Source organism: Ornithorhynchus anatinus, chromosome 4, assembly GCF_004115215.2.
Source record: "Ornithorhynchus anatinus isolate Pmale09 chromosome 4, mOrnAna1.pri.v4, whole genome shotgun sequence".
Lineage (NCBI taxonomy): Eukaryota > Metazoa > Chordata > Mammalia > Monotremata > Ornithorhynchidae > Ornithorhynchus > Ornithorhynchus anatinus.
This window is the reverse complement of record NC_041731.1, coordinates 90,850,312-90,864,159: the sequence shown is the minus strand read 5'-3', so window position 1 is coordinate 90,864,159 and position 13,848 is coordinate 90,850,312. Positions and strand designations below refer to the sequence as shown.

Genomic DNA, 13,848 nt, shown 5'->3' with positions numbered 1-13,848 from the left:
CCCCTTGTTCTCTAATCTAAACACTTGGCAAGTATAAAACAAAGTGAAATGCCCATCGCCTACCAGGAACAAGAAATCAGACATGTAATGCACAATGAGTCAGGCAATAAACTTATTAATTCTTTTCCTATGCCCAAGAATATTTTTGCCCATTTTTCATCATTGCCAGAGAAATCTTTTATTTATTTTTTAATTTTCCCTCTGAATGATGCAGAAGCAGCTTGGGATAATGGAGAATACATGGACCTGGGAGTCAAAGCACCTGGACTCTAATCCCAGCTCTGCCACTTAGCTAGTTTGTGACCTTAGACAAGTCGCTTAACTTTTGTGTCTCAGTTTCCTCACCTGTAAAATGGGGATTAAGACTATGCCCCATCTTTGACACTGACTGTGTCTATCCTAGTTATCTTATATCTACCCAAGGGCTCAGTACAGTGTCTCATACACAGTAAGTGCTAAACAAATACCACAATTATTATTATTATTATGGTATGCTGACTTTTAGGCCCCTGACCAATAGACTCAGAGAACTGGAAGGGAACTGTAGAGTTCTCATTCAGCACCTGCTGCCTGATAAATATAATAATAATACTAATGACAACATTTGTTAAGGTCTTACTATGTGCCAAATTCTGAACTAAATGCTGGGGTAGATCCAAGATAATCAAAGTACCCCATGGGTCTCACAGACTAAACAAGAGAGAGAACAGGTATTGAATCCCCATTTTGCAGATGAGGGAACTGAGGCACAGAAAAGTTAAGTGGCTTGCCCAAAGACACAGCAGGTAAGTGGAGGATCTGGGATTAGAACCCAAGTCCTATGACTCCCATACCTGTGCTCTTTCCACTAGGCTAGGCTGCCTCAGCAAGATTAAATGATAAAGGAGACAAGGTTATTTTACTTTTCTTAAGAGTTAAAATAAAAACTGTACATTATCGATCCTCAGGCCTTAAAAGTATGTTTAGTGACTTTAGATGTGTTCTTAGCCCCCAACTTATCCTCTCCATGATAACCTAACTTATTAATTAAACTTTTCACTGCCTCATTTTCTCCAGCCCACAACCCAACTCCTTCCAGATTTCTTTAGAGAGACGATTTTCCATCCTTGTATTTTCTTTTTTAATTTTTCCCTTGACCCCCTCCCTCTGGTGTCTAACCTGATTATCTTGTATCTACCACAGCTCTTAAACTGGCATGCACTTAAATACCACAATTCTTATTATTCTATTCAAGGTACCATGATTTAATATTCTTATCATTAAAGTACAGTAAAGTGCAAGGATTACTACCTCAGCTGGAGTTAGAGGACTGGGATGTCCTAATACTCCTGGCTTTTTTACAGTAACACTTTATTGCTCCCTCAATTTAGCTTGTGGTCTACTCTGAACTTTAGGTCTTTTTACAAAGTGTGTTTATCTAGCCAGTCTTTCTTCCATCAGCTAAAAATATTTTTTGCTCTGCTCATGTATTTTCTTGTCATTGTCTCTTCTGAGTTTTTGCAAGAGTATAGTTTTGATTTATCAAAGTCACCTTGAACACTGTCTTCAAAGTGTTAGGAATCCCACCCAATGGAGCATCATCAGTAATGTTGCGAAGTTGACTTCTGATTCCTCGAGCCTGGTAACCAAAAGTCTCTCTAAAACCAGCAGTTCCCAGCTCTTCCCTCCCAAGCCCTGTCGATTTCCTGAGTTCTCTATCACTGTGGATGGTAAGACCATCCTTCCCCTTTCTCAAGCCTGCCACCTTGGTGTCATCCTTGACTCAGCTCTCTCATTCACCCCACACATCCAATCCGTCAACAAGACCTGCCGGTCTCACTTTTATAATATCGCCAAGATCCGCCCTTTCCTCTCCACCCAAACGGCTATCTTACTGGTACAGGCTCTCATAATATCCCAGCTGGATTATTGTGTCAGCCTTCTCTGTGATCTCCCTTCCTCCTGTCTCTCCCCACTCCAGTCTATTCTTCATTCCGCTGCCCGGCTCATCTTCCTGCAGAAACGCTCTGGGCATGTCACTCCCCTTCTTAAAAACCTCCAGTGGTAGCCTATCAACCTCTGCATGAAACAAAAAACTTCTCACTCTTGGCTACAAGGCTCTCCATCACCTTACCCCCTCCTACCTCTCCTCCTCTCTTTCTACTGCCCACCCCATAAGCTCCGCTCCTCTTCCGCTCAACTCCTCGCCGTCCCCCGTTCTCGCCTATCCTGCTGTCGACCCCTGGCCCATGTCTTCCTGCTGTCCTGGAATGCCCTCCCTCCTCACCTCCACCAAACTCTCTTCCCCTCTTCAAAGCCCTACTGAGAGCTCACCTCCTCCAAGAGGCCTTCCCAGACTGAGCTTCCCCTTTTCCCTCTGCTCCCTCTGCTGCCTTTCTGCCCCTCCACCTCCCCTCAGCTAAACCCCCTTTCCCCCTCTTTCCCTCTGTTCCTCCCACTCTCCCTTCCCCTCCCCTCAGCACTGTGCTCGTCTGCTCATTTGTATATATTTTTATTACCCTATTTATTTTGTTAGTGAGATGTACATCCCCTTGATTCTATTTATTGCTATTGTTTTTGTCTGTCTCCCCCGATTAGACTGTTAAGCCCATCAATGGGTAGGGATTGTCTCTATTTGTTGCTGAATTGTACATTCCAAGCTCTTAGTACAGTGGTCTGTACATAGTAAGCACTCAATAATACTATTGAATGAATGAATTATGCTCCCCCTATTCTCCCACCATCAAGAGAAAGAAAGATACAGTACCCCTTATAGTCATAAGGTGAGGATAAAGAAATACAGTCATGCTTCAGTGGCTCTTTGGAATGTTCTAGAATTTTAAATCTTGAATAGTAACAGCAGCAATAATAAAATTTATTGAGGCTTAAATGTATGAAGCACTGCAAAGTTCTGGGAAGAAACACAAGGATTAAGGATTAATCCTGGTGCGTGGGGGGAATCGTCAGGAAGGAAAGAAACAGAATGGTTAATCCTCAAAAAATAAAAGCTATAAAGAAAGCAGGACATTACTACTTCTTGGGAGGGAATAGTCAATCAATTCATCAAGCAAGGATATTTATTGAGTACTTACTGCAAGCATAGTACTGTATTAGGATCTTGGGAGAGTACAAAAAACATAGTTGGTAGACAAGTTCCTTACCCACAATGAGATTACAATCTAGAGGGGGAGACAGATTAATATAAATGAATAAATTATGGATATGTGTATAGGTATTTTGCGGCTGAGAGCAGGGTGATCTCGTGGCTAGAGCATGATGCAGAAAGTAAGAAGGACCTGGGTTCTAATCCCAGCTCTGCAACGTTTCTGCTGTGTAAATCACTTAACTTCTCTGCACCTCAGTTACTTCATCTGTAAAATGGGGATTAAGAGTGAGCCTCCCCATGTGGCTTCCCAGATTAAAATCCACTTTTCCTCATCTTCTAATCCCTTCTGTGTTATCCTGACTTGCTCCTCTAGTTCTTTCCCTCCCTCCCCTCAACCCCGCCCCACAGTACATATGTATAGATCTGTAATTTTATTTACTTATATTGATATCTGTTTAGTTGTACTGATGTCCCTCTCCCCCCAACTCTAAACTGTGAGCTCTTTATAAGCAGGGATTGTCTCTCAGATATTGCTGTATTGTACTTTGACGAGTGCTTAGTACAGTGCTCTGCACACAGTAAGCACTCAACAAATAAGGTCGAATGAGTGAATGGATGTGGACAGGGACCATCCAACCCGATTGTTTATATCCACACCAGTGCTTAGAATAGTGTTGACACATAGAAAGTGCTTAACAAATACCACAATTATTACTACATGTAGACAAAGCAGAAGGGAGAGGGCATAAGAGGAAAAGAGGCTTAATTGGGAAAAGACCTCTTGGAGAAGATGTGATTTTAATAAGGCTTGGAAGGTGAGATGAGTGGTGGTCTGCTGTACCTGGAGACGGAGGGAGTTCCAGGTCAGAGGGACAGCAGCAAGACATATGAAACTGAGATACAGTAAGCATGGTGGAACTAGAGGGCTGAAATCAGTGTGGTAAGGTAGGAGGAACAAGCTGATTGAATGCTTTAAAGCCAATAATAATGGGTTTCTTGTTGGTGTGGGGGTGGATGGGCAACCACTGGAGGTTCTTGAGGAGGGAGGAGATGTGGGAAGCATGGAATCCAGGTCATTTTTCTGAAGTGTCATTCTACTCAATCTTCCCTGCTCCTCAAAAGCCTTCAATGTTTTCTCATTACTTTCAGCTTCAAGCAGAAACCTCTGATCATTGGCTACAAGACCCTCAATCATATGCACTTGGCTCCTGTTTTTCCACTTTCTTTCCCCACCACATCACAGCTCACACACTACCAAGCTAACTTATACACTCTGCTTAGCTCTTGTCTCTCCCATCACCGATCACCCCTGGCCGGAACTCCCTCCCTCTTCATATCTAACCAACTACAGCTCTCTTCATCTTCAAAGCTTTCCCCCACTTCAGAGGCAAAACCCTCCAGGAGTTCTTCCCCGATTAATCCTTAATCTCCCCACCTCATATCCCCCAACTGTCACTTCAGTTCTTCCAGGTCACTGAAGCTCTAAAATACTGTGGACTCATTAATTATGGTATTTGTTAGGCACTGTACTAAGTGCTGGGGTAGATAGAAGATAAAATCAAGTCAGACAGTCCCTGTACCAGGAAGCTCACAGAGGAAACTGAGGTACAGATAAGTAATTTGCCCTACGTCACACAAGGAGGCAAACAATCTCAACAAAATATAGAATTTTTAGGAGAACTGGGTGGCTGCTAGAGCAGTAGTGATTCGCTGGATTAATAATAATAATAATAAATATAGTATCAGTTAAGCACCTATGTGCCAGGCACTGTACTAAGTACTGGGGTGGGTACAAGCAAATGGGTTGGACACTGTCCCTGCCCCACACGAAGCTAACCGTTTCAGTCTCCATTTTAAAGATGAGGTAACTGGGGCCGATAGCATTCATTCACTCATTCAGCATATTCACTGGAGCGCTTACTGTGTGCGGAGCACCCGGACTAAGCAATTCTGAGCCATGATTGGCCCAGAACTATAATCGTCTTCTCACACAAATGCTTGTTTTTGTTTTGGGCGTATCTGCCCTTTGTCTTTTATGAGGCTTTGGTCATTATTGTGTCGTCTCTCTTTATGTGTCGGTTGCCAATCTGCTCTTTTCCTTTTATTCTTAGATTGTGAATCCCTTGAGGGCCAGAACCGTGTCTATTTCCCATAATGTGTACTTGCTCAGTACAGTATTTTACACAAAGGACGGGCCTTTAATTACTACTTTCAACCAGTACAGGACTTATGTACATATCTTATATACTCTATTACTTCCTCATATAGCTAATGAATTTTAATGTCTGCCTACCCTTTTGGATCATAAGGCAGGGATCATATAGATGAATTTGATTATACCCTCCCACGTGCTTAGTAGGGATCTCCACACACAGAAGGCCTCAATAAAAACTACTGATTGATTGATGCAGGGCATGAAAGGATGTATTAAATGAAAGTCAGAGGGAAATCACAAATTTTCCCCTCAGTTTTTTTGTTTGTTTTAAAACTTGTTCTCACTCATTCACATCCCTTCTCTAATCTTTCCTGTTTCTTCTGGTCTGTCTTCCATGCATTTAGACTTCATTATTTTCCCGCAAAAGGACTTGTATATTGACTTTTCCTTTGTCTCATTAGTTTGGAAAACAAGCCAAGCACTCATATTCCTCAATAAATTCTGGGACCCAAACTCTGATTTGCAAACATGGCTAAAATGTATGTTACTTGTTCAAAGCGATCAGAAATGTAGTTGAAGAATTGAGGAAACTGATATTTGTCATTCAAAGCGATCAGAAATATAGTTGAAGAATTGAGGAAACTGATATTTGTCATTTTTGTCTAGTAATAAGATTCATCATTACTCCCACAGATATCTTCCATCTTGCACTCTTCTGAAAACTATCACCAATTTAAGCTTTTTAAATGCTTGTGCATTTTCTAGAAGTGTGCTTTCTTTTGTTTATTGTGTTTTATTCTTCCCTCTCATTTAATAGCAGAGACATTACCAATAAAAAGGGTTCACTTGTTCCAGCTGGTTATTTCTCAGGACAATATATTATTCCTCTTTTTGTGACATCATAATCACCTATACAGAAAATACCGTGTATTCTTGTGTAGAAGTTACTGTTTCCATTAAATTTAATTACCTCCCCCTGTGGTTTTAAATAGAAGTGGCTTGAAAATGAGGGCAGCTTCTATTAAATTTAATTACTTTCTCCTGCTGCTTACATGGAAAAGAGGGAGGCTACCAAACGAGGGCATCTTCTAAACTAAGGTATATGGTAAACGTGCAGCCACAAACAGGAATAGCCCTAACTACTACCCAAGGCAGTTGCTTATGAAATTCTCTTGCTATTGTATTTTTAACATCAACTCAATCCTTCCCTTGACATAAACTTTTACAGGAGGGAAATAGATTAAGAGGGCAGAGGAATATTGTTTTCGAAAGCAAAATTGATTCTGTAATGTAAAGTCAGACAGATGCACTGTATTTTATAAGGAAATTGACATTTAGCCCATTGGAAGTTTAAACACAAAACTTTCAAATGCATACCATAGTTTTAATGGATTAGAATTCGTAGTCATGATTATACACTAGGTTTATACTTGAAGCATTTTTTATATCAAGCAAAAACATTATACCAAGTGGGTTCAACGAAACCACTGCTCAAAGTTACTATAATGTCCCATTTAGAAGGAGCATAGAGATGTATCTAGAATCTGAATGAGGAAAAGGCTTTAGAATATAGTATTTATTGATACCAAGGATACTTATGCACGGACCAATACATGAGGAAATAAACACAGCAAAATCTTGTGTTTTCTAAAGGGGAAAAATTAATCTCTTTCTAACAACACAACCCTGCTAAAGTTTAATGGGAGAAGAAATTCTACAAGCTGTGCTTTTTTTTTGGAAAAAAAAAGGAATTGGGAGGAAATACTACCCCATTTGAAACTTATTGTACAATTTTTTAAACACTCAGAATTTTGATATTTTCATTCACTCACACAGTCTAGTACAACTATAAAACAAGACACCCCTAAGCATTTGAAGTAACAAATTAAACATTTACATTTTTTACTGTGCACTGAAGCTTCACATTTATGCAGTTTCCAAACCAAAGTACAGCCTCAAGGGAAACCTCTCCACTGACAAATTAATACCTTAGAGAACAGAGCTGAATGGTAGCAATGAACTCATTTGTTCCCCCAATAATGAAGAATGACTTTTTCTTTACCACATCTGTGACTGTTGCTATGGTGACCCAGACTTACCTCATTGCTTCTCGCAGTGCTCCTCGCTCACCAAGAGTCGTATGCTTGATGTCATCAAAATTATTTTCCAGTTTCTCACAGTCCTACAATACACAAAAGCATGACATTAATCCCTGAAGGATCCAAAAACTAAAAATTTCCACATGCATTTTGTTTAAATAGAATTGATTAAATTGATTATGGAGTCACAGAAACGATGCATTCATTTTAATTGGATAGAATTCATTAACACTGACATTATGAACTCAGGAATAGAATAGCCACAGCCCAGGATATAGCTGTCATGGAAAGCCTCTTATCAAAGGTCCGGAATCTGATACAATGAAGAAATATATGTTCAATAGAGACTGTAGAATTTCTCCAGTAATTTTAAAACGGCAAATTTTTCCCTCATGTAAACTAGAGATGTGCATTTTATAGGTATGCCACACTTAAAAGGAGACAGAAAACAAAATCAATAGGTATACTGTAGATTTAAAACCAAAGTGTTCTACATTCTGCACACTATAAATATGGAGGCCTAAATCCAATCCAAAACAAGCAAAAAAATTCCATTGGAAAATGATAACTTCATAAAGATGGCAGGAGGGGGATTATAGAGTCTTAAATAACCATAAGGTCCAGAATATTTTTTTCTAAAATTTAAAGACTAGTCTAAAAGACATCTTATGCAACATTTTGACAAATTCAAAAGGCCAAAAATATATTTAAAAGTAAAAGGAAGTCAATTTACCTATAAAAGTAATGGTTTTAAGACCATTAAGGCAACTGAATATTTCACATCATAAAATACATTTTATTTTACAATAAAAACCTGGCAATATTGCTCAAGCATGCTACCTATTGTAATAAAGTCAACTTTTACTTTGATTCTAATTTTGTTTCAATCTTTGAAATTCACTCCTCTGGACATAAAAGCGGATGGCCAAGTCAGGAAGCTTGGAAAGCAGCATGAAAATAAAGCACACAGGCTTTTGATGCAGAGGTTTTGCAGTTCTGTTTAATGTATTTTTGTACCTGAACGCTTCTGTGCATTTTGATTTTTGTGGTCTCTGTTTTCAAGCACAAAGATACAAGATTAGTCAGAAAAACCATTCAATATTTCAGTTGCCAAAAAAGGAAAGAGAATGCTTAATTTTAAGTCAAACCTATTCTTTCTATTAAAGGTTTGTGAATCATCTGAAGGGTTTTTGAAAGCCACTGATTTCCAGAGAAAAGCTTAGGCAGAAAAGCAGTTTTTGGCCTTCCTCATTCTCCACAAATACTGCTACCCGTTCCATTTAATCGACTTTTAATCCATTTTAAGGCATATATGTAACAGAAAGAAATATATATATGCTTATGTATAAACTCTGCATTAAATAAAACAGAGTTGGTAGACACGATCCCTGTCTCTCCCCTATTGTTGATAGGGAATGTGTCTAACAACTCTGTTATATTGTACTCTCCCAAGTGTTTAGTACAGGGGTGTGCACACAGTAAGCCCTCAATAAATGATTGATTGCCCTGAGCTTACTTGTGTCAATCTTTACTATAACCATTCCATTCTAACTCACTCTTCAGCAGCTGGGTGGATAGCTCTCTGTTGTCTGTTTTCCTCTCATAACCCACCCAGTTTGATGCCCATACACTGACTTCATTCTAGGACTTCACTTTTTGATCCTGCCTTGAAATTGGTGTTAGGTCCTGGCTGTGAGTGGCAAATGGCTCGCAGGTTGGGTGACATCTTTGAGGGGACGCGGTCTCAATTGAAGTAATTACTGAGTGTCTGCTGTGCTTAGAGCTAAGTATGGGCTTAAATAACAAAGTTTGTATATCATGAAGTACAAACATGCTATGGGTGGTGGTGATTGCCTAAGTGCTGAAATGGAAAAAAAAACAAACAGCTGAGGATGTAACTGGGAAGACAAATTCTGGAGAAATGATAAATTAATTGGGGATAGTTTCCTGAAGAAAGTAGCATTTCCGAAGAAGTTTGATGAAAGGGAGATCTGTGGTCCAGCGGATTTGAAGGAACTAAAGCTCTGGGTAGGAGTATGGGTTTGAACTAGGGGTCAGAGGCAGAAGACTGAGAAGATGACATAGCAAGTAACTACGCATGAGAGGAACAGAACAGAGGGTTTTGGTGTAGTGGAGAGTAATAAACAGTTAATGAAGAAGGTTGAAAGCACAATGACTTCGTAAGCTTTCAGAATGCTAAGTTAATTCAAGAGAACCTATGAAAACCTACTGTTCAGAGTGTCGCACAAGCTGGTCTGAAAAATACAACAGGAGAGATGAACTCTTCTGAGAAGTTTACAGTTTCTTGGTAGGTAAGAAATATATAAATATAACAATAATAGTAAACATTTCAAAAAGGGAATAAATAAATAACTTTAATGCAGAATGACACAGACACAAGTCCTAGGGGTGACTGTTGGATTGACAATCAGAAAGAGTAGAAATTAGTTGGATAAGGCCTTTTTGTTACCACAAGTCCATCAGTCCCCTAGAGGACAAGTACTCAGTTCTCTTATAATGTTGGAACTGAAATTTTGCTGAAATCTTAAAGAAGAAAATTTTAGAGGTTCGGGGGTGTCTAATATTTATGTGAATGACAAGCAAGGTATTTTTAAATCTTGTTACTCTTATCCATTTGCCCTGAAATTTATAACAGTTTTTTTTCACACCACGGTACTCCTACCTGAAAAGGGCAAATATACTGTTACCTTTTCTGATAGTCACACTATCTAGTCAGATGCACAGTTTCAGAAGCAAATTTCCTAATGTTACCATCATTTTCTATTGAACAGGAGGAGCAAAGAATCTTGGGCAGAGCTGTGCAAGCCAGCTTTCCTGATTTGACTTTCTATCTTTTTATGTCATTAGCTTTGTCTGAATCCATACCTCTGGTTTAGAAGCCTGATCCTAGAAATTTTAAGGAGGTTGGGGACTAATACCTATATGAATTAATGAAAAGCAAGACGTTCTTTCATCTCGTTACTCTTATCCACTTGCCCTGTAATTTGTAATTTTATTTTTTTTAAAGACTGTATTACAGAACATACCTATCTATGCCAGTGAGACCTGGATCCAACAGAAAAAAATGTCATAACCATGCCACTGAGCAGTTTCATTAGCTTCCTTTATGAGCTATGCTCAACAGCAAATGGCAGGACTGGATGGCAGCCTGGTGTGTAATGGAAAGGGCTCGGGAATGGGATTGAGGTAAACCAGTTCCTAATCCCAGTAGTGCCATCAACCTGGGATTTTTTTGTTGTTGTTGACAGTAGCTGCAGGAAGTTTGAGAGGCAAAAAGGTTAAACAGCACCAGTCACTGCAAACAACAGAATACAAGGGATACCCTTTTTGTGTGCGCAAAGTGGCCAGAATTGTGCCTGCTTCAGTGTCCCTGTTAAACTGCACTCACAAGCAAATTTCACTGTCAGTAATGTTTTCTTTGAAAATGAAGGACAATTATATATGGAGAATGTTTAGAATGTCTACATATTTGAAAGAATGTGCAATAAGAAAGAGCATACCTAAACAAAGTTATTATAAATCAAGCATGTGCCTGCCTCTTGAAAAATGTCCCCACCTTTACATATTAAAAATTTCTAGTCAACCTAGGTAGCATTTAGTTTATGCTGTTGCCTTTTTATCTGTCAATACTTTTTCGCATGCTCTAAAAGAAATATCTGAAAAGAATTTGAATGTCTTTAGTTGCAGTATTTGTTAAGCACTTACCATATGACAGGCACTCTTCTAAGCGTGGGTGGATACAAGCATTTCAAGTTGGATATAGTCCCTGTCCTAGATGGGGCTCACAGGCAACATTATGTCTCCCTTTCCCCATAACTGTTAGCTAGAGGCCAGGCTGTGTGGTAGGCCTCTTTGTGACTAAATGATGACATATCTACCTTCATTCCAATAAAGATAAATTCTCTATTAATTATATTTCATTAACTTAAATTTCAGCCCCACTAAATGCATACTCACATTGTTATTGTAACGCCACACCCATAACACAGAATTATTTTGTAAGTGTGGACTCTCAGTGTATCCTTTCCAAGAGAGCATGGTAAATGGGCCTCCAGGTTATGTGGAAGTGGTTCCAAGGTTATCTATCCAGAGGCCAGAACTTCCAATCCAAGCACCCCTAGGAGGCTCTCCTGTCTACGCTTTTGCCGACGGCACAGTGAATAGATACCCACAGCTCTCCACGGTGTCTGTACCCAGGATTCCACAAGCCTTGGAAATAACAGCACCTCATTTTTCCTGGGGTACCTGTTGATGCCCATGTTGCTCACAGAGATAGCACAAGCAGGTGAAAGTGGGAGGGAGTGCTCAGGTGTGGGGCACAGATCTTTGATGTTGTATGATGCCACTTCTGAATTTATTCATTATCTTAATCAGTACAAAGAAACCACTCTCAGGTAAAATAACTAGACTCTGGGGATCAAGCAGGTTAAGGCCTCCATTTTGGATATCGTCTGAAACTTCCCCCACAATTTCTCCCAGAGTTTCTACAAGCAGCACGACCTAGTGGATCGAGCATGGGCTTGGGAGTCGGAAGAACCTGGGTTCTAATCTCAGCTGTCCGCTGTGTGATCTTGAGCAAGTCACCTCACTTCTCTGTGTCTCAGTTGCCTCATCTGTAAAAACGGGGATGAAGACTGTGAGCCCCATATAGGATGTTGACTGTGTCCAGCCTGATTACCTTTTATCTGTCCCAGCACTTAGAAAGTACAAGGCACATAGTAAGCACTTAAATACCATTAAAAAATAAATTCCATAAATATTTTGTACGGAACAGTTTTAGGTCTATGATATTATACTGATAAATATAATAAAGCAATTAAACTCCCAATTGTAATTGGGCAATAGTGAAGCCAAACATGAAAACCTAAATATGAACTGGTTATGGTGGTTTTCTGCCAAATCAATCAATTTCATTTATTGAGTGCTGAGTACAGAGCACCGGACCACTGGGGGAGTCCATCAAAATTGGGAGATCTGTTTCCTGCTCACAATGAATATGCTGTCTAGAGGGAGAGTGAGACATTAATATAAATAAATTATGGATATGTACCTAAGTGTTGTGGGCTGAGCAATGGGTAAATAAACTGTGCAAACCCAAGCGCAAGGGTGGCACAGAAAGGAATGGGAAACATGTTTTGTCAGGGAAGGCTTTTCGGAGATGCGTTTTTAATAAGGCTTTGAAGGTAGGGAGAGTGGTCATCTGTTGCCTATGAAGTGGGAAGGCATTCCAGGCCAGAGGCAGGATGTTGGCAAGAGGTCAGCAGTGAGATAGATGCAACTGAGGTACAGTGAGAAAGTTGGTATTAAAAGAGTGAAGTGTGCAGTAAGAAATCAGGGAGATACACTAGGAAGGGGCAAGGTGATTGAGTGCTTTAAACTTGGTAAATGACATCTCTATATCAAACCACCAACATAGCGTTATGAAAACAAAAACAAGATTAAGGCGATCCCCCCAAGCTACCAAAACTAAAAAACAAAGATCACTGAACTGTGTGCCATTGTCCAGGATCTTGCAAAATCTCAAGTAAACATTGAATCCAATAAACTGCAACCACAAAATTCAAAGAAAGACCTCCTGATTTGTTCTGAGAATACCTAAAATGTATAAACATAAAAAATTAGCATGTTACAGATTTAGATAGAGGTACATATTTTAGAGAGACCTCCATTTTATAAAGACTAAATGATTTTTTTTTCCAAAAACATTCTTAACCATATTTTTTTTTTAATACATAGACCCGATCTAACCCCTCAAGTGCAGTGGGCTTGCAAAATAGGATCAGAAGGGGGTCTGGGTCTCTCTTCCAAGGGACCATCCACCTACAGTCACTCAATGAGGGCTTCCTGTGTGCAGAGAGCATAGCAGACTACAGTATAACAGAGTAGGTAGACAGATTCCCTGCTCCCAGTGAGCTTATAGTCTAGAGGGGGGATACTGACATTAATATGAATACAGATATGTGAATAAGTACTGGAAGTCCATGACCAATATCACCTAGAACTACATCTAGTGGCCCTCGTAAATCAATGCTCAGGACAATGCCTGTATTAGCTTGCTAGCACAGCATAACAAAATGGCTCCATCAGGGTCCTTTTGCAGCCCCCAGGCCACCCAAATCTAGACCATTTTTCTAGAGTCATGAAAGATAAGATCTCTAACGCCCACTCCAATCCTCACTTGTTCCAGAGTTTTTGCACTCCCCCCCAGGTTTCTCTGATTACAGGTGTCACTTCCTATATATTTATATTAATGTCTATCTTCCCCTCTCGAATGTAAGCCCAATGAGGCAGGGAATGTGCCTGTTTATGGTGACATGGTACTCTCCAAGAGCTCAGTAAATACGATTGACTGACTTATGAGCTGCAGCAGAATGCAGAAGTAGGAACCGTAGCTTAAAGGAGCCTGGGATCTCAGAATAAAGATACTGGTCTGCCAGAGGAAAGACCAGCTGAGAAGTGATCTAGTATAAATATCTACCTCAACTAGT

At 39.8% G+C, this 13,848-nt stretch overlaps 1 protein-coding gene across 1 annotated transcript in view; it reads right to left on the bottom strand.

Moving 5' to 3' along the window:
- DPYD (dihydropyrimidine dehydrogenase) overlaps positions 1 to 13,848 on the bottom strand; it is an 832,560-nt gene that overhangs the window by 698,518 nt on the left and 120,194 nt on the right. The window contains exon 3 of the mRNA XM_029062931.2: positions 7,340 to 7,422. Within this exon, the coding sequence (XP_028918764.1) occupies positions 7,340 to 7,422 (83 nt within the window). The remainder of the gene's footprint in view (positions 1 to 7,339; positions 7,423 to 13,848) is intronic.